This window comes from Neovison vison, chromosome 11 (genome assembly GCF_020171115.1).
Source record: "Neovison vison isolate M4711 chromosome 11, ASM_NN_V1, whole genome shotgun sequence".
Classification (NCBI taxonomy): Eukaryota; Metazoa; Chordata; class Mammalia; order Carnivora; family Mustelidae; genus Neogale; species Neogale vison.
In genome coordinates this window covers 66,853,900-66,875,251 of record NC_058101.1, presented here as the reverse complement: position 1 = coordinate 66,875,251, position 21,352 = coordinate 66,853,900, and the positions used below count along the sequence as shown (strand labels likewise).

Here is a 21,352-nt window from a genome sequence, read left to right as displayed (position 1 = left end):
GGGCCTGGAGACCATACCTTCCAGCAGAACCCACGTGCTTTACCCCCGAAGTCTCCGCGAGGCCTTTCTCTCCCCTTGGGGCTTTGCATCCTCCATCTGGATGTGCACAAGGCGGCATTTAATGAGGACAGTGTTCAAGCGGCAGCCCCTTTAAGAAGCTCCCTCTTATATTTATCCATTTATTTATTTAGGATTTTTAAAAAAAGATTTTATTTATTTGACAGAGGCAGCGAGAGAGGGAACACAGGCAGGGGGAGCAGGAGCGGTAGAGGGAGAAGCAGTCTTCCCGCCCAGCGGGAGGGGCTCCATCCCAGGACCCTAAGATCATGACCTGAGCTGAAGGCAGACGCTTAATGACTGAGCCACCCAGGTGCCATCCCTCTCATTTTTGGTAGTATTTTCTTACTCGTTATGTTTCTGATGTGATCCTTGCTATGTCCTGAGAGTTTAAATAGAAGATGAGAATTTGGGGAGTAATGTTGACTTATCTAAATTAGAAATAAAATTTATAAATAAATTAATTTTTCTTCTACGAGGTGAAAAACCTGCTTGGGTGCTTAGAGAAAAACATTTTTTGAAAGGATTTCATGTATTTTATTTGAGTGCAAGATCGAGAGAGAGAGAGAGAGAGAGAGCGCGCGCATATGCAGGGGGAGGGGCAGAGGGAGAAGCTGGCTTTCCGAAGAGCAGGGAGCTGGATGCAATCCCAGGACCCCAGGATCATGACCTGAGCCCCGGGCAGATGCTTAACCAACTGAGCCACCCAGGCTCCACTGCCATCGGTTTCTTATGATTTGACAGAACCTGAATTTGCTTATCTTCAAAATATGGCTATAAAGAGGTTTCTTTCTCAAGCTGTCTTGACAAAAGTAGATAGGTGCTGCTTTATTACCTTATTTTAAGGTATTATGTGATTGATTTGTTTTAAAAGTATAATCTATTATTTTCATGTAAGTAGTACACTCCCATGATGCAAATTCTAAAATTACAAAAAGGTAATAATTAAAATGTCTCTCTCCCACTCCCTTCTCCTGAGTACCTAACTCTGTCCCCAGAGGCAAGCACTATTCTCCTTCCTCCTTGTGTATCCTTGTGTACAAACCATGCACATATGGAGACAGGTTTTAAGTTATTTAGAACAGAAGTATTTCAGAATAGTAAGCTCTAAAGCTTCTTAGCATGCTCTGAAATCAACTACATTGGCCTAATTGTAGTTATTTTAAATAAAATGCATAAATACCCTATTTGTAGACACTTTGCCTTTGAGAAAGCAAGTATTCATTAATTTTGAATAACAAACTCTGCTTGCGAGTTTGGATTTTGGCATTTCTGTTCAGGTGCTTCAGCTAAAAAATCCATTTGCCAAAGTAGGAATTGTCCAAAAACAATTTAAGTGTCTGTTCTATTTTTATGGTTCTCCTCTGTTGTGTGGAGCTGCAGTGTCACAGCCGTGCGTGGGCTTCAGTTGAAGTGTCTGAGTGCCTGCTCGCTGCTCAGCATGGAGGGTGCAGGGGTGCCCGGGTGGACTGGCTACCGTCTCAGCAGGGTTGGCCTGCAGGGGGGGTGCCAGGGGCGGGGACGGTCCTAACTGGAATTATGAGGCAGTTGACATTTGCATTTGGTAGTTTCTTACCGTCCTTCAGAGTCCCACCTGGTTTCCCCCTGACTTTAATTCTTCATTCATCGGTAGATGTTTACTGAACATCTAAGGAATGCCTCTGTGGTCATAGCTGCAGGGTTGTAGCCTCAACAGATAAAGCTCTTGCCTTGTGAAATTTTCATTTCAGGGAGGGACATAGACAGTAAAAAAGATGGAAAAGTAGAACATGGGTTTATGAGAGAGTGGTAAATGAAGGAGGAACAGCAAAGCAGGAAAAAGAAGTGGGAAATGTCAGCGTTGATAAGGTGTTGACATTTTAGATAGGGTGTCCAGGGAAAGAGCCACTGAGATTGTGGCTTTTGAGTCAATACCTGGAGGGGGTCAAAGACAGAGTCTTGAAGGTGTATGGAGGAGAGCGTTCCCGGCAGGGGAACAGGTCTCAAGGCCCCCTGTTTGAGGAATACCAAGGAGAGGTTGGTTCGGTTGGTTGAATTAGTGAGTGGGAGACTCTCAGTAGGGGGTGGGGTCCCAGAGAGAGTGGGAGCAGCACCCTGGATGAGCGTCACCCACCTTGTAGGTGAATTAAAGACATCAGTGTTTATCCTAGAGGAAGGAATGGCAGGAGGAAGGGCAGTATTTGAGTTCCATTTTACAGTGAATACTGGTTGAGAAAGGAGTGAAGGGGAGCACCAGCAGAAGCAGGAAACCAGTTGGGAAGCTATGGAAGTGGCTTGGTGAGAGATGGTAGTCCAGGCTTCTGTGGTGATGCTGTCATTGGTGAGGTGAAATGTGACTGAATTTGAAGGTAGAACTGACGGGACTTGTTCCTCTCTGCTAAGTGTGAGGTGATTTAGCTGAGGTTTGTGTTCTTAGTCAGGATATATTCAACTGTTAATAACGGGAACCCCTGCTGTGGTGGCTCACACAGGTGGGAGTTCATTCTAAGACCAGGTGAGTCTGTGTGAGGAGGCTGAATGAGATGAGGGACGTGACCCCTTCCTTTCTAACTTCCTTTCTTTTCCCTCTTTTCCCCCTCCCCCCTTTCCTCGCCTTCCCTACATGCAATGCGGGGCTCCAACTCAGGACCCTGAGTTCAAGAGTTGTGTGCTCTACAGACTGAGCCACCCAAGCGCCCCAGTCTTACACTTAGTTTGTAAGCCCTGTCCTCATTCTTGCCCATATTTTTATAAGTTGAGTAATTTGTCTTTTTATTGTGGAATTGAAACCATTTTTTATGTATTCTGGACACTTATGAGATATGTGATTTTTGAAACATTCTTCCTTTCTGTGAATTCTGTCTTCATTTTCTTGGTAGTGCCCTTTGAAAGATCAAAAGTTTTCAATTTTGATGAAGTCCAGTTTCTGTATTTGTTTTTGGTTGCTGTGCCTTAAGAGTAAGAGCTATGAAACTTGCCAAATTCAAGGTCACAGAGATGTATTATTCCTGTGTTTTCTTGTAAGAGTTTTAGAGTGTTACATTTACACTGGATCCATTTTGAGGTAACTTATATACGGTGTGAGGTCAGAGACCTTCATTCCTTGGTGTGCGGCTGCCCAGCTGTCCCAGCACTTTCATCAGTAAGACGTTTCTTTTTCCATTGGATTGTATGGGAACCCTTGTTAAAAATGCATAGCCTGTAAGTGTATGCATTTATTTCTGGACATTCAGTTCCTTTTTTTTTTTTTTTTTTAAGATTTTATTTATTTATTTGACAGAGAGAGTGTGAGTGAGCAGGAGAGCACAAGCGGGGGCTGGGGGGAGGTGCAGCAGAGGCAGGTGGAGAAACAGACTTCCTGAGGAGCAGGGAGCCTGATGAGAGGCTGGATCTCAGGACCCTGGGATCATGACCTGAGCCCAAGTCAGACGCTTAATTGACTGAGACATCCAGGTGCCCCTGGACTTTCAGTTGGTCTACCAATACAAGTACAGTCTTGATGACCACAGTTGTGTTTGGTTTATTTATTTATTTAAGGTTTTATTTATTTATTTGACAGACAGAGATCACAAGTAGGCAGGGAGGCAGGCAGAGAGCATGGGGAGGAAGCAGGCTCTCTGCTGAGCAGAGAACCCGGTGTGGGGCTCAATCCCAGGACCCTGGGACCATGACCTGAGCCAAAGCCAGAGGCTTTAATCCACTGAGCCACTCAGGTGCCCCTGTTTTTTTTTTTTTTAAATCACAATTTCAAGTCATGAAATTTGAGTCTTCCAACTTTGTTCTTTTTTAAGATAGTTTTGGCTATCCTGGGCCCTGTGAGTTTCTATATGGTTATAAGAACAGATTGTCAGAGTCTACAAAGATGCCAGCTAGGATTCTGGTAGGGATAGCATTGAATTTGTAGATTGATTTGGGGATTGGCACCTTAACTATGTCAAGTCTTCTGATTCATGTACATTGGCAAAGTTTTTATGTAAAGAGTCAGAGAGGGGGCCATTTTTAGGCATTGTGGGCACAGTCTCTCTCACAACCACTCACCTGTGCCATGGTAGAATTAAAGCAGCCAGAGGCAATACGAAAATGGATGAGTGTGGCTGTATTCCAGTAACACTTTATTGATGACATTGAAATTTGAATTTCATATAATTTTCATATGTCACGAATTATTATTATTATCAACCATTTAAAGATGTGAAAACATTTCTTAGCTTGCAAATGGGAACAAAACAGGCAGGCTGTAGCTTGCATATCCCTAGATTAAATATGATCAGACCACTTTTGTGAAGTATTTATTTTCTAATTACTTTCTAAAGATTTTTATTTTTTTTTATTTGACAGACAGAGATCACAAGTAGGCAGAGAGGCGGCCAGAGAGAGAGGAAGGGAAGCAGGCTCCCCGCTGAGCTGAGAACCCAATGGGATTCGGGCTCCATCCCAGGACCCTGGGATCATGACCTGAGCCAAAGGCAGAGGCTTTAACCCACTGAGCCACCCAGGCGCCCCATCTAGTTACTTTATATTAACTAGTTTTAAAAATTATAAAAATTACACACACATATATATCATAAAACATTTTCAAACAGCACAGATCTATCCTAGTCTCATACCCTAAAAATGGCAATTATTAAACTTCTTTTTGTCTTTTCTGATTTTTAATGCATATTTAAGCATTTAAACATGTCTCTTTTTGTTTGCATTACCCTGAAATTACCCTGAATTTCTCCAAGAGCAATAATATCGTAGACATTGTTCCATAGCTGCACATGTAATTTTTGCTAATTGTTGTATAGTAGTGGAGAATTTCCTGTTTGTTTATTTATTTGGAGGTGAAATTCACATAACATAAAATGAAGCATTTTAAGGTGTATGATTCAGTGACAGTTCATGGACAAGAATTTTTCTTTTTTAAAAGGACTTGGAACTGTAAAGGCAGAGGTTTTGTGTTGTCCTGGCTTTCAAATAGCCTGCTGACATATTCTCTCCACCTAAGAGTGTCCCCACTCCTGCTGTCTCTAGTTCCCGAAAGTGAGCCAGCCATCTGCTAAACTACCTTGGAGTGGTCGGTCCAGCCTCAAGACATTGGTCTTATTCAAACAAGAAGGAAAAACAAAACACTGCGTAAGACAGTGGTTAGCGTGCTGAGTTGACTCAGCTCAGGTGCTGGAGTGCGGGTCAGAGACATGATCTGCTGTAGATCCTTGCTGCTCGGGCCAGAGTTCGCTGTTGCTTGCGAGCTTATGAGGAGTACAGACCTTTTCCCCTACCTGGGATGTACTGAATCAGAGTCTGCATTTTGACAAGTCCTGCCAGCAATCTGTGTGCACCCTGAAGTTTGAAGAGCCGCACTGGAGATGGCCGGGCTCCGTAGCTAGCAGTTCTGTCAGCATGTGGGAAGGAAGGCTTGGGTTGCTTGTGTAAGGGCATTTCTGACGCAGTGTCACTTCTCAGTCCCAGGGCCATCAAGCATTCGTGCAGCCCCAAAGTGGATTGTAACCTTGACACATGAGCCACAGTGGGCTGGAAGAGCTCCCAGGGGGAGTGGGGACTTAAGCGGGGACTGGACTTGATGACCTGGGAGGAGCTCTTCAGCCAAGTGCTGGTTTTACACCAGGCCGTTTTCTGGGCCCTGGGATTACAGCAGTGAGCAAGACCAATGGTGACGAATACGATGGAGAAAACAAAACAGTAAGGGGGAGAAGAGGTGTGCAATTTTATGTAGGGCCCAAGTGCACCGAGAAGGCTCTGCTGGAGCAGAGTGGAGGGAGCAAACCGTTTGGGTATCTGGGAAAAGAGGTTCAGGGAGACAACAGAGAACTGAGTATTTGAGGAATAGTAAGGAGGCCAGCGGCTGGAGCAAAATGAAGGGCAGAAATAGGAGATGAGGTTAGAGTGGTAGGAGATTAGAGATGAAGATCAGCCAAATGGGGCTTTGTGACCAATGCAATAAGGACTTTATTCTGCTCAGATGCATACTTGTGTGGTGAAACAAGTGATCTGATTTAATGTTTCTAAACGATCACTTTGACAGCACCAAATGCTGGCATGGACGGAACTGGGTCGGTCACTTAATCATTGCTGGTGGGCATACAGAAGGGTAAGTCTACTCTAGAAAACTGTCTAGAAAACTGTCCGGCAGTTTCTTGTAGAACAGAGTGTGCAATCATTATTTAACCTGGCAGCTGGACTCCGACAATTATACTGTTCAGCTCCAGACACCTGCCACAATTTAGGTGACTTCTAAGGAAGTCATGCCAGTGAAAATAGCCACTCTTGAAAGGGTGTAAACTCTTTAATATGTAACATTTTTGAAATCATGGGGTTTTAGGAAAGGAGACTAGATAAGAGGTCGCCAGGGTTAGGGAGAGTGTGGTGGGTAGAGAGGAGGGGAGGGGTGTGGCTGTGGCTCTGGGAGAAGCCCTTGTGGTGATGGAAATGTTCGGTGGTTATGGGGGATCCATAAACATACACAGCTGATAAAATTGTATAGAACTAAACACACACACGAAGAGAAGACTTTTCATTTAGCTTAACCCATTGGTTTTTTCAAGTGCATCTTTTTTTTTTGAAGACTTTATTTATTTATTTATTGGACAGACAGATCACAAGCAGGCAGAGAGGCAAGCAGAGAGAGAGGAGGAAAGCAGGCTCCCTGCTGAGCAGAGAGCCCGATGTGAGGCTCGCTCCCAGGACCCTGAGATCATGACCTGAGCAGAGGCTTAACCCATTGAGCCACCCAGGTGCCCTCAAGTGCATCTTTTTAAGGTACTGATTGTTAACTGTATTTGGTTAGATCGCCAGTAAGAGAGGCTTTATTTTTTATTTATTTTTTTTTCAAATTTTTTTCTTTTTATTTGACAGAGAGAGATCACAAGTAGACAGAAAGGCAGGCAGAGAAAGAGAGGGGGAAGCAGGCTCCCCGCTGAGCAGAGAGCCCGATGTGGGGCTCGATCCTAGGACCCTGAGATCATGACCTGAGCTGAAGGCAGAGGCTTTAACCCACTGAGCCACCAAGGCGCCCTATTTTTTTAAAATATTTTTTATTTTTTTTAAAGATTTTATTTTATTTTATTTTTTTATTTTAGAGAGTAGGAGAGAGGAAACAGGGAGGGGAGGAATGGAGGGACAAGCAGACTTCATGCTGAGTGCAGAGCCCAACGGGGAGGATTGATCTCCCTATCTTGAGATCATGACCTGAGCCAAAATCAAGAATCCAGACACTTACCTGGCTGAGGCACCCTGTGCTCCAAGAAAGATTTTATTTTGATGGTCCTTTTCTGTAACACAGACTGTAGATTGGGGAGTCTTAGTCCTTGTTCCCCCTAATCAAACAGCACTTTTTTTTTTTTTAAGATTTTATTTATTTATTTGACAGACAGAGATCATAAGTAGGCAGAAGGCAGGCAGAGAGAGAGGGGGAAGCAGGCTCCCTGCTGAGCAGAGAGCCCAATGTGGAGCTGGATCCCAGGACCCTGAGATTATGACCTGAGCCAAAGGCAGAGGCTTTAACCCACTGAGCCACCCAGGTGTCCCAGTACTTTTATTTTTAAATTTGATATGGTACATAATTCCAAAGTGACTTCTGGTGTCTCACTCCTTCCTAAAATCTGTCTGAAGGAGCTCTAACATTTTAGGGGCACTCACATTAGTACCGTACTTGCTGCAAGTGAAGCGGCCATGGCAGGAGGCGGCGGGGTGGGGGGCTGTGTGTGTGGGGAGGCCTCAGTCCTGCTTGCTGGCTGGGCTGTGCAGGTGCCATTGGAAGGTAAGTGTTTAGAGCCCGAAAAGCCCAAGACCAAGCAGTGTTTTTTGAATCCTAGTGGAATCCAGGCCTTTCCCCTGCCAGCCCTCAACCCGGAACCATATTTTTCAAGCCAAGTCTTAAAATAATATGATATTAAACAGTAAGAATTTGGAAGATGGCTTGAATTCCGTTCTTAGACTTCATTCTCTGGTAGTTGTTTTAATGTGGTCCTAGCGTGCTGTAGGGGCCTGGCCTTTTTTATGCACCTCTTTCAAATGCGTGTTTCTGTGCAGATCACTTCAGTACAGAAGAGGGGCTGACTGAAGTTTGTTTGCGTTTTGAAGGTGAAGTTAACGGGATTGCATTTACCAAAGTTGGAAGAGTCCAGACTGCTTGCCCTGTTCATCCAGTTCCTGCTCAGAACAAGGCGGTTCCCTTTTTACCTTAATTTCCATACTTACTTTGCACGTAGAACAAACCAGCCTGACCTCTCTGTTCATCAGTCAAAGTTAAATTCCATGGGGGAATGAAGTGGTTGTGGTTTTCTTAAATTTCCCAGTTTGCTTATTGGACAAAGTAAGGTAGGAAGGAGGTGTTTCAGGCAGGGACCATAGAGTGTAAAAGAGTTGAGCTTCAAAATGCAAGTCCTAAACTACTGAGTTATTCTGAGGGGCCAGAGTTCCCTGAGGGTTGGGGAATGTGGACATCTGGGATGTAGCCCGAGGCTGTGTCCTGATGGGCTCGTTTAGACCAGGTTTGGGAGTGAGCATCCCATGGCAGTGGTTTGTGCTGTGTACAAACCACTTACCACTTTCAGTAGGTAATACCTGTTGCTTTCAGTAGGTAATACTGGAAGGATTATATTGTCTTTGTTGGGGTATCTGTGGGTAAAGTCTGATCCCACACTTTAAAAATGTGGGTATTCTTCAGTGTGATAAAAGAGGGAGTGCTTTTTACAGGATTTGGTTACACTTGTCTGCCTTTTTAAGCAGGCATTTTTTTAGGGTTTGACTCTGATGTCATAAAATTGTGTAGTTCTAAAAAAAATTGTGTAGTTCTTTAATGATAGTGTGTCAATTTCGCATGTTTAGCTATGTTGGCAATGACAATAGGTTTGAGGAAAATGGAGCAGAATTAAAGTATTTGGTAGCAATTAGATGGTTTGTGTTTATGCTTCTCACACAAAACAAGTACTTACTGATTATTGTTTGAATTCTAATGGCGAGTTTAGGAACCGTTGAAAACTGCAGAACTTTGTGATTTTTGGGCTATCAGTTTTTGTGTGGAAAAGATTCAGATTTCTTCATTGCTAGCAAGTGATTGTGAATCTGGTAAGAATAAAAACTCGAAATATGTGTGCTTTCTTCTTAGCCGACCGTGAGGGAGTACTGTCTTCTTTTTCAGAATAAGAGTCATTGAAGGTGCTGCTTAGAGACCTGATTGTCTAGAGTGTGGTGGGCTGGATTGTCCAGGCTCCAGCTCCCGTTCCCACAGCCGTGAGCTCTAGCACTTGGGGATTGCGCCACTGCTGCTGCTTTTTAGTAGCTTTGCTGTTTCTACTTTTTCTTTTTTTCCATCTCTTGGTTCTAGAAATTTAGATTCAAAGTAATTATCACTTGTCTTCTGAATCCTATCTGTAAGACTGACTCAAGAACTTTTGAGTCTGTTTTAATGTGTATTTTACTTATTCTTCTACAGAAAATGTTGACTTAATCCATTTCCGTATTGGCTTTTTATGAACATCTGTGAAGTGCAGGCATTGTGCTGAGTGCTAGGAACAGAGGTGTGCGGTGGGCCTTGCTCTTAGTCTGTTGTCCTTGGGAGGCCACTGCCAGAGCAGTTGTTATCAGAGTGGCCTGGACGCTGGCTGGCGGGGCCTGGGAAGAGAGCCCCGGGGAATAAGACAGGCTTTCCCTACTAGGAACCCCGCGAAGAGGAGCAAGAGGGAAACCGACAACAGTAGAATGTATTTTTATTTTCTTGGGTGAGATCGTATTCTGTCCTTGACTTTTTGCTTGTTTCAGGAACATTTACTCCAGTTCTAGTGAGGGGCAACAGCGTTGGCTAGGTCTTCGTGAAGTCAGGCGCAGGCCTTGACAGCTGTGCTGTTTGTTGCTCACTGTATTCTTTCGGCTTATCCCATATATGAGGAGGGAGACAGAGTTCTTGTTAGGACTCGTATTTGTATCTAAAATGTTCCACTGGCCTGGCCAATTCTCCATCAGGCATGCATGTGATTAGTGTAAAGCTGGTGACTTTTTTCTTCTTTTCTGGTACCCTGATATGTGAATTCAGTTCATTTAAGGCCTTAGGCAGATTTTCACTTTAGAAGTCAAAAGGTAATGGATAGGTGAGTTAGTTTGCTTCCTAAATGCTTAAAACGGTCGATGTTCTTTAATTTTCTTGGTGGCTGTCTTACACTGGGTCAATTCTAATTTAATCTGGTCTTTTAAAGAAGAGAACATTTTAATTTTCTCATAGCACTCTCTTCTTTCTTCTTTAAACCGAGGTATGATTTATGCTCAGCACAGGGACCTGATTAGCATCCAGTTCTGTGGGCTTTGACGAAGGCATAGCTGTGTGCCTACTACACAGTCGGGGTTCAGCAGTTTCATCACCCCTTCAAGCTCCCCCTGCCTCTTTGCTGCCATACCTCTCTCCAGCCCCTGTAAATTACTGACCACTTCCTGTCCCTGTAGTTTTGTCTCTCCCAGGACATGCTAGAGATGGAATCCACCGCTGTGTGGCCCAGAGTCTGGGACATTGACACTCACCTTGTGTGTGGTAGCATTCTGCCAAGCAGTGCTTCATCATGCACTTGTGGGGCTTTGTTCGTCCATCCGCCGGGTGAAGGATATTTGGGTTATTTCCGCTGGAGCGCTTTTGAAGTGGGTGGCTCCTGAGGATGGGAGGTGAGAACCCTCTGCCTCTTATGGTTCCTTAGGGACCCTCCCATCCTGTTGGTTCTGCAGTCTTCTTGTCTTTATTTGTACAATCAAAACCCAGGTGTTAGGCATGTTTGTTCTAGTTGGAGAGACTAGATGGGGAGATACCCAGGGTAAGCCGGTGAGGTTAGGCTTCCATTCCCATTTCATCTGTGAGAATGAAGGTATGTGTCTCTCCCTACCTGCAGGGAGGCTAAGGAATGGAATTTCTAATTGGGGGGCATGTGTCCAAGAAGGAAAAATTGGTGTTTGTGCGGATGACGGGCAGGAAGTCTGCAGTATTAACTTACTAGTGAAAGTCCCGTTCAGGAGAGAGACCAATGGGAAAGACACACTCACCAGTCCCTGTAATGATGGACCCTAGTTGGCCAGTCCTTGGGAAGCCCCCCACCCCCCACTTACTATGAAGGAGGCGTCTCGCTCAGGCTCTGATTCTTTTCTTGTTGAAACCCCCGTCTGTTCTTTTTGGCTTCTGGTTCGTCCTTACCCCTTTTCTTGTCCAGCCACATCTGAAGTGCCTTTCGGAGGTGTTGCCTTCATTGGATTGTACAGTGTGTAATAGCCTTTTCCTTCAGACACACTTCTTGGAGCCTGAGGATTGCCCTGGGGATGAAATAGCCACAGGTGTTCACAGGTTAGACCCCCACTGCCCCTTCGATAATATAATTCCCTCAAAAACTAGTAGTCTTCCGGTTTGTTTCTAGTACAGTGTACTGGTAACCACACTCAAATACTTCTCTGAATGTAGTTCTTCAGCCTGGTTTAATTTTGGGGTTCCTCTTTGGATCATCCCTCTGTCACTTGTTTTGAAGGTTACGTACCTTGAAGGCATCTGAAGCCGTAAGTTTGGGTGGGAAGCAAGTTCCTTTACTCTGATCTTGAGTGGACTATTTGTCTGTGTTGCCTCAGAAGTCCTCGCAAGAGGCTTCTTCCAAGCTGTCTGGGTGTAGAAGCAGTCAGTCTCTCCCCGAGAGCATGAGGTCTGTCCTCAGTTACAATGTGATTTCGAGCAGTGGCGGCAGCTTGTTATGAAGAGTAGGGATAATGCTGTTATTTCCCTGAATCATGTGCCCCCTGCATTGGTGTGCTCTTAGGCGAGTCACTGTCTGCACTGCAGTTTCTCCTTTAAAATGGGAGAAATGGGTGCATCAGGGACATCACCTGACTTTTCTGTGGAGACCTCTAATTCAGGAAGCCTTTGCTTGAGCTCATCTGTGCCTCCTTGAGCTGACCCCAGCCCGCCCCACAACGTGGAGTGTGGTTTCTCTGTGGCGGTCTGGAAGCACTGTGGAATGAGTGACTGATGCGTGGACGTCAGTGGAGCGGCTAATTCAACACATACTCACTTTTCCTTTGTTTTCTTTTAGAAAGAAAGAACTCTCAGCCACCAAGAAAGACCGCGTGAACCATTGTCTGACAATATGTGAAAACATAGTGGCACAGTCACTCAGGTAATTGCACTTTGAACTTTCTGTAAAAATTGAGACTCTATTTTTGTTCCTAATGGGATAGAATATTCTCTGTCTCCCCAGGTTTCTTAAGACATTTAAAGGCCCCTTTTCTCATATGTCTGGCTGTCACTATAAGAAGTCATGTTTCCTTTTTGTAACTTACAAACAACAGTTGTAACCATTATGATAATTGAACAGGGTGTTTATATTTACTTAGCACTCTTACTAACTGTGAACACTGAAAAATCTTCTGGTTGGTATTTTTACATTATTGCAGTAATTGGAACAACAGGAGACTGTCCAATGACATGTTTTGCCTTTGCTTTTCATTGGCATCCTGTTGCCATTCAGGCATGTCCAGCCATGGCCGATGCCTGCTCACCTGTGCGTGGGGATCGCAGGGCCCTGGGCAGTGGACTAGGCCAGTCTCCCTTGCTTCATGTTTCTTTTGGGGTGAATTCAAGGCACCTTCTTTTGGGTCTTTGCTAAGTCTCCGCATTCTCTTTGGTTTCAGTTGTCTGTCTTTCTAACCACTGTTCCTAGAGACTATGGATGGTAAGTATTCTAGGCCTCTTTTCTAGGCCTGAGTAGGAGACAGATGTGCCTGAGATTTCTGAATTCTGCTACTTGGTTGGATATGGATGAAACACTTCTCTCCTTGGTTTTCTTTCTCTCGGAACAAATAATTCATGTTATTGTGCTGCTTGGAATCTGGAAAGAGCTCTCTCTAATCTGTTAGAATAGTAATCTGGATGGAAACTTAGTGACTCAGTTATTTTTAATGGCACCTTGCATTTGTATTTTATATTTTCAGTGTGATTTCTCATGTAATAGCTCGTTTTAGCTGAATTTGTTCCATCGTTTGGGAAATGTGCTGGATGATTTCTGTTTCTCTCTAATTTGTAGAAATGTGGGAAGCAGATGAAATAACAAATGAGAGTATGTGCTGAAAATAAAAATTCTAAGTTAGCATGCTGTTGTAGAAAACAACACTATGATAAAAGTAGGGAAAAAAGCTTTGAATCCATCTCTGCTCCTTAGAAGCCAGCTGATTTTGGATAAATTTAACTTCTTTCTGTCTCTGTTGCTGCATTTTTGAACTGTAAGTCCTGATTTTTAGGATTCTCGTGAGATCAGCTGACACTGCGGACGTGTGTTTGCTAGCCACGTGGGAGTGAGAGCTCTCTGCGGTCTTGACAGGTCTCGTCCAGAGCTCTCAGGTGTCACAGCTTTCATGCGAAGTGACTTCGATCCCTGACAAACGTTTGCTCTCCTGCCACAGAGTTTTGCTGCTCTGACCTCCAGCATCCAGGAGTCCAGGAACATTTCACTGTGAAAGCTTACGGATCCAGAGACAAGCTCTCTTCCACTTGGAATGCTTCCTGTTCTGTACTTAACATAGTTTCTTTTGATCATTCTTAGTGGAATTGATGTCAGCTTAGATTTTCATACTAGAAAAGTATGTTGGGATATCTTAGGATTGGTTTGGCTCAGTTTGCCATCTTAAATCAAAATGGTAGCCATTAGTGGTTTTCACAGGGGTGTATTCTGTTTTTATGGAGTAATGCTGATAAGTCATACTTCTTGTTCTACAGAAGGACATGTTGATGGAATGTTTTATGGATCTAGAGAGATCATCTCTGGTGTCATCAGATCAAAGAACAATTTATTTTTAAGATACTTTCCATACTTTGCAGGAATTTCAGAGTGTGGAGCTCAGGTAGATAATACACACACACACACAATGTTTCATGAAATCTTTTTTTTTTTTAAGATTTTATTTATTTATTTGACAGAGAGAGAGATCACAAGTAGGCAGGGGGTGGGGGAAGCAGGCTCCCTGATGAGCAGAGAGCCCGATGCGGGACTTGATCCCAGGACCCTGAGATCATGACCTGAGCCAAAGGCAGAGGCTTAATCCAATGAGCTACCCAGGCACCCCTGAAATCTTTTTTATAGCTGACGTTTCCTGTGATCTCTCCTTGAATATAAATGTAACTAAATCTTTGGTACATTTCTGTAGGTTCTGTGATATACTAACCTTTTTTCCAGTGGGGTTATTTCAGTGGTAGCTTCTGGAGTTTTTAATGTGGGAAGTCATCTAAAACTTCATGGATATTGTGACCATTAGTGTACTTCGGCTCCCAATTTGGTGGTCTGACTTACTAGTTCCTCAGTATGGGTCAGCATCATGATCATCCAGAAAAGTTGTCAGAAATACAGTAATGAAGATACCTCACTGCCCTCTTTCCCAAACACACTTATATTCTCTGTTCACATGTGGTCTGGGAATTTGTTCTTTTTTTTTTTTTTGGTCAGAGAGAGTGAGCATTGGCAGGCAGAGGCAGAGGGAGAAGCAGGCTTCAGCCAAGCAAGGAGCCCGATGTGGGACTCGATCCCAGGATGCTGGGATCATGACCTGAGCCGAAGGCAGCCACTTAACCAACTGAGCCACCAAGGCGTCCCTGGGAATTTGTTCTTAACAAGTCTCCTCTCAGGAATACCTAGGAACCCTTATCTAAGTGTGTGCACCTTCATAAAGTGGTTGGGTAAAAATAATTATACAGAAGTCTTTAGGTTTCCTATATATTAGTGTAGGTCAGTCAGAAAATATCAGGGTTCAAGATCTAATTCACAGTGGCGCCAACATAGAAAATTTCAAGGAACTGACAAGAAATCTGCAGAAAATATGTGGACTGCTGTTGGCTTTCCTGAAGGGTTTAGATGACTACATTGATTCCTAAATGGAAGACTTTTTATCATAAAGCTGAATTTTCTCTAAATAAATCCATAAATTTAAATAACCTTGATCAGAGTTCTAGTAGGGGTATTTTTGAACTCGTTCACCTGCAAGAATAAATGCATGAATGTTGAAAAGAAAATCTGACAGGTCAGCAGTATGGTGCGAGGGGATACAAGATTAAGTTAGCTGTGTCAGATATGAAAGAAGGTATGGGATAGAAAGGAGAGTGTATGTGTGCATCTCTGTGTGTGAGTTTATGGTAAAGATAACATTTTGTATCAGTGAAGTGGTGGATTATTGAACCAAATGACTTGAGGAGAATTATGTCTGTGCCTCATATTGCAAACAGACCTAAATGTCAGGTTGTTACTTAGATGTAAAAAACAAAAACAAAAACAAAAAAAACTATTATTAAAAAAAAGGATTTTTGATTTTAGGAAGAGGAAGGCTAATAATATAAAGGAAAATATTGTTTTGACTGGAATATAGTTCAGTATGTCAAAATCCACCTTAAACTTGAAAGTAAATTCAACTTGGGGATAGTATTGACAGCATGTCAAAGGCTTAATAGCTGTATAAAGAGCAATTATAAATCATTAAGGAAAAGACTATCAGCCTAATAGGAAAGTAGGCAAAGAACATGGCCAGGTAGTTCAGAAGGTAAGAAATATGTGTGGGCCAGTGAACCTGACAGCTGACATGTATTTTTTGTTTCCTGTGGGTAAATATTCGTATTTACTAGTCAGGGGAAAGAGACTAAAACAAAAACAAGATTAGCTTCTATCTGTCAAATTGACAAACATTAAGAAATACTAAGGATTTTTGTCAGACGTGAGGCAACCTTTCTTTAAAGGCAGTTTGACAAAAATATCAAGCTTCAGATGGTCATCTTTGTGGCAGTGTCTCCTGAGGATGTTATCCCTGGGAAAGTGTGTGACGATGTCAGTGCAGTACTGTTCATCCATTAGAAAATTAAAAATAATCTTTTTTTTTTTTTTTTTAAAGATTCTATCCATTCATTTGACAGAGAGAAATCGCAAGTAGACGGAGAGGCAGAGAGAGAGAGAGGGAAGCAGGCTCCCTGCTGAGCAGAGAGCCCGATGCGGGATCCCAGGACCCTGAGATCATGACCTGAGCCGAAGGCAGCGGCTTAACCCACTGAGCCACCCAGGCGCCCCAGAAAATTAAAAATAATCTTAATGACTTATTAGTTGGGGAATTGAAAAAGTAAAATATACTTATAGAAGGGAATGTTAATTAGCTTTATAAAAGATGATTGTTAGAAATGTGTATTTGTGACCAGAAAATTTATTAATACTATATTAACAACTTAAGTTTAAAATATTAAGAAAGATATTTGCTCTGGCTAAGATAAATACCAAAGACAGATTTACTTTCCTGCCTAAGACAATTGATAATGGGTAAAATATATGTGACAGTGGTTTTCCAGACATCAGGCGAAGAGCAACGGCAGTCCTTGAAAAATGGAAGACTAGTGTGGGAGCCATATGACTTCTTCCTGTTACTGTGTGGAAGGAGTCCTGTGGGGAGGGGAAACCCAGGCAGAGCTGTGGGGCACATGGTTAAGGAGACAGACAGAGTTGTTAGCTATAGCCAGCTGGGGAGAGTCCTGGAGAAGAGAGCTATACAGAATGATCCCTGGAGCCTGTGGAGGGACTGATCCTTGAGTCTTTAGCTCCTATGGAAGTGTGGGTGCCTGTGAGGACATGGCTTCCGGCTGGGGTAGGATCACCTGGAAGGATTAGGAGGAACACTTGCTGGAGTTCACACCTGTTCACCTAGCCACGTGGACAGGTGTCCTTCCTGGGCCTTGGCTGGGGTGTACAGAAGGCTTTGTCTTCATGGTGGGGCTGACTTAGCCCTGAACTAAGATGTTATTCTGGTCCTGCCTGATAAAGCTTATAGGCAAAACCTGAGATCGTACTCTTTCATGGTAACATAATTGTTTCCCAGAGCAAAGCTCAAGAGTGTTTATAGGAATTCAGTAGTATATAGTGCCCAACGAGGAAAAAGTTACAGGATCCAGCATTCAGCCAAAACTTTTCAGGAGTGAAATAAGCAGGAAAATAAAATTCTTAGGGGTCAGTTGAAACTGACTCAGAAATTGCACAGATGGTAAAGTTTGTACAAAACCATGAAAACAGTTCCTTTATTTTATGTACTTGAGAAGCTAGAGGAAAAAGATGAAATGTGTTACATAGAGGACAAGACATTCAAAAGAGCTATGTTGGAGGCCCCTGGGTGGCTTAGTGGGTTAAGCTTCTGCCTTTGGCTCAGGTCATGATCCCAGAGTCCTGGGATTGAGGCCCCCCCCCCCCCCCCCGCATTGGGCTCTCAGTGGGGAGCCTAGTTTCCCCCCACCCCCGCCTGCCTCTCTGCCTACTTGTGATCTCTCTCTCTGTCAAATAAAAAAATAAAATCTTAGAAAAAAAAAAGCTACGTTGAACCAAGCTGAGAGTGCCTACAGATTTCTTGCTGGAAACCATATGCGCCAGCAGTCATTGGGGCATCGTTTGTAAAGTTGTGGAGGGAGAACACTGTTTGACTGCATAGCCAGTCAGTCTGTCTCTCAAAGGTGAAGTAAAGACCTTGTCACGTATGCAAAAGCTGAAACAGTTTATGTCCAGTAGGCAGCCACTCTAAGAACTAGTAGAGAAAGTGTTTCTGGTAGAAGGAAAGTTAAGATCAGAGAGGAAGCTGGACCTACACAGAGGACTGGAGAGCTGGGAAGTGGTGACCGTGCCATGTGACTGGAAGACTTGCCCCCTCGTTTTTCATCTCTTCAAAAGTTAATGGATTGCTTGCAGCAAAAATAATAACCGTGGATTTTGGGGCTTTATGACAGGCGGAAGCAGAATGTGGGACAACACTAGCATGAAGGCTGTTTCATAGCTCGTGGTCGGCCGAATAGTGCCCCTGCCCCCAGAGATGGCAGGTCCTAATCCCTGAATCCTGTGTAAATGTACCTCAAAGGGAAAGGGTCTTCCTGAGTGTGATTAAGTTAAGGGTTGTGAGATGGAGAGATTATCTTGAGTTGTCCTGGGGCACCCTAGATGTAGCCACATGTATCCTTAGGAGAGGGAGGCAGAGGGAGGTCTCTCTCTCTCTCTCTCTCACACACACACACACACACACACACGCACGTGTGTGCACACATGGCAACATGAAGATGGAGAAAGACAGGCATGGAGATCAGGCCATAGGCCGAGGGGTGCCAGCCACTGCCATACTGGAAGAGGCAAAGAGTCCGTCTCCATTGGAGTTTCTGGAGGGAAGTACCTTGATGTTTGGCCCAGTGATACTGATTTTGGCCTTCTGGCCTCCAGAACTGTGAGAGGGCTGACACCTGTGGTTTTCAGCCACCCAGTTTCTTTCTTTCTTTCTTTCTTTTTTTTTTTAAGATTTTATTTATTTGACGGCAGATCACAAATAGGCAGAGAAGCAGGAAGAGAGAGAGGAGGAAACAGGCTCCCTGCTGAACAGAGGCCCCTGGGCTCGATCCCAGGACCCTGGGATCATGACCTGAGCCAAAGGCATAGTCTTTAACCTACTGAGCCACCCAGGCGCCCCTTCAGCCACCCAGTTTAGAAGCTGGTTACAGCAGCCCCAGAGCCCAGTACTGTTGTTCGTTTCTTATGCTGTATGTGAAGTGGTATAATACCATTAAGGCAGATTGGGGTAAATTAAAGATGTAGACTATAAACAGGGCAACAGTTGAAAGCACAACAAAGAGTTATAGCTAATGAACCAGAAAAGGAGATAAAAGGGGTTCCTAAAAATACTCACCCCACAAGAAAGCAGAAATAGGGGAAAGGCAAATAAAGAGCACCTGGGGTAAGAAGGAAAGAAATAGTATGATGGTAGATTTAAATCTGCTTACGTCAATAATGACATTAAACAGAGAGAAAAGTTTTTTCAGATCTGAGACCTCGCATATACCGCCTACAGTAAACCCATTTTAAGTATAAAGGCGCAAATAGCTTAAAAGTTAAAGAAGGTGGCTGACCACGCTAGCACTGATCAGAATGAAGCCGGGGTGCTTGTGTTAACATCAAACGGGGGATTTCTAAGTAAAAGCTAGTACCAGAAATAGGATGGTCACTTTTATAACGATCAAGGTGTCTGGTTCATCAAGGAGGCATAACAATCCTAAATGTTTATGTAGCTAAGGACAGAGCCTCAAAAATATATGAAGCAAAACCTGATTGAACTGTAAGGAGAAACAGCCACAATTAGAGACTGATTTCATTAGCCTCTCTCAAACATTCTTAGAGCAGCAGACATAAAATCTGGGTCTGGAAGACTTGAACAACACTACCCACCCATGTGGCCTGGTTGGTATTTACAGGCACTCCAGCCAGAGCGGCAGAAGACATGCTCTTCTCAAGTGCTCACAGCACACTTGCCAAGAGAGACCCTCTGGGCCATACAACAAGTCTCTAAATGGAAAAGGATTCATACACGAGTATGCTATCTGACCTCGATGCCATTACAGTGGAATCTGTTCCAGAAAGATAGTCTGGGACACAAGGAGCTCATTTCCTCATGACCCATGGATCACAGAGGAAGTCAAAGGGGAAATCTGAAAGCATTCTGAATTGACCAAAAATAAAAGCAGAGGTTTTTGAAAGTTGCGGTATGCTACGGCAGCATGTCTGAGGGAGGGTTGCAGCACTTGGTGCCTGTCATAGAAAAAAAGGAAAGGTCTCAAAGCAGTGACCTCAGCTTCCATGTCAGGAAACGTGATGAACAAGCGCAGATGAAACCCCAATTTAGCAGAAGAATGGACAGAGAGCAGAAGTCAGTAAAATAGAAAACAGAGAAGTCTGTAGAAGCTCAATAAAGCCAGAAGTGAGTTCTTTGAGAATGTCTGTAAGATTCATCAGACTGACTGACCAGGCAAGGAGTGAAGTAACACATTACCAGTGTCCAGAGTGAGGGCGATGAGCTTAATATGGGTTCTGTAGATATTGACAGGATTATAAGGGAGTGTTAGGAACAACTTTATGCAACTGTTGGACAGTTTAGGTGAAATAGACAGGTTTCATGACAGACACATTTCTAAAGCTCTCTCAAGAAGAAATCTGTAACCTCATTAGCCCAGTGTCTGTTTTATTAATAAAATTTAAAAATCAATCTTCAGTCTGATTATTGGAGAACTTTTATGCATGGTTTGAAATGGTATCTGAACTTGCTTTTTTCTTTTAATTGAGATATGATTGATCCATGACAGTGTGTTTGCGGTTGACAGCATGTTGGTTTGATGCGTGGATGTACCACAGTGTGAGGCCACAGTAGTCTTAGCTGACACCTGTGTCGCGTCACAGGATTGCTGTTTCTTTTCTGTATTGACAACAGGTAAGATCCGATCTCTTAGCAACTTTGAAGTTCATAATCCAGTATTATTGATTATAGTCACTATGTTGTGCATTGGATCTTCAGAACTTATTTGTTACTTGCAAGTGAACCTACTTCTAACTGTGGGTTTTATAAAGTCTAAACACAGATAACATACCACTGATGAAAATTTTGTGTTTGAATTGAGATGTGCTGTAAAAAAGATTATGTCTATCAATAATTTCTTCATATTGATTACATATTGAAATAGTCATATTTTGGATATGTTGGATTAAATGAAATATATTACTATATTTATTATTTTTAAGAATTTGTTTATTTGTTAGAGAGTGAGCACAAGCAGGGGGAGCAGCAGGCAGAGGGAGAAGCAGGCTTCTGTTGAGCAGGGAGTCCGACACGGGTCTTGATCCCAGGACCCTGGGATCGTGACCTGAGCAGAAGGTGATGCTCAGCTGATGGAGCCCCCTAGGGACCCCTAAATGAAATTTGTTACTAAAACTAATTTTACCTGTTTCTTTTTATTTTTGATGTATCCATTAGAAAGCACAAAGTCAGACCTGTAACTCACGCTGTGCTTCTGTAGCTAAGCACTTCTTTGGGCAGCATTTGAATGCTGTGCCCACCTCTGGGAGGCCTTGTGGATCACAGGTGTGGTCTGCCTGGGTGAGGTCTGACATGCTGCTGGGTGGCGTGTTTTGTGTCTTGCTTGTATTTGTCGATCATTGCTAAGGTGGTCCTTTGGATTCTCTTAGGCTTGTGTTTCTTCTGACTGTTGGTAGGAATTAGGACATGGTGGGAAGGGAGCATTGACCCCCATTTCAGAGTATTCCAGGCTGAGATGGTAAAACAGCAGTTGGATTTTGAGGATTCAGAAATAACAGCATTATACAGGGGCCGTATTACTGGCTTTCAGTTCTCCGTGGTGCTGTGAAATCAGTTTCTCGAATGTGGCCCGTCAGCCTGTCTCTGTCTTGGCTGTGTTCAGCCACGTGGATCGTGACAGCCCAGACCAGCTCTCTCAGTCAGACATTTCAAAATCACTTGTAAGCATTACAGA

The 21,352-nt window shown here is 43.5% G+C and overlaps 1 protein-coding gene across 3 annotated transcripts in view; it reads left to right on the top strand.

Moving 5' to 3' along the window:
- The window catches only part of HTT (huntingtin), a 138,802-nt gene that overhangs the window by 1,121 nt on the left and 116,329 nt on the right, over positions 1–21,352 (top strand). For all 3 annotated transcript variants that reach the window (XM_044267886.1, XM_044267885.1, XM_044267884.1), the window contains exon 2: positions 12,090–12,173. In XM_044267886.1, the coding sequence (XP_044123821.1) occupies positions 12,090–12,173 (84 nt within the window). The remainder of the gene's footprint in view (positions 1–12,089; positions 12,174–21,352) is intronic.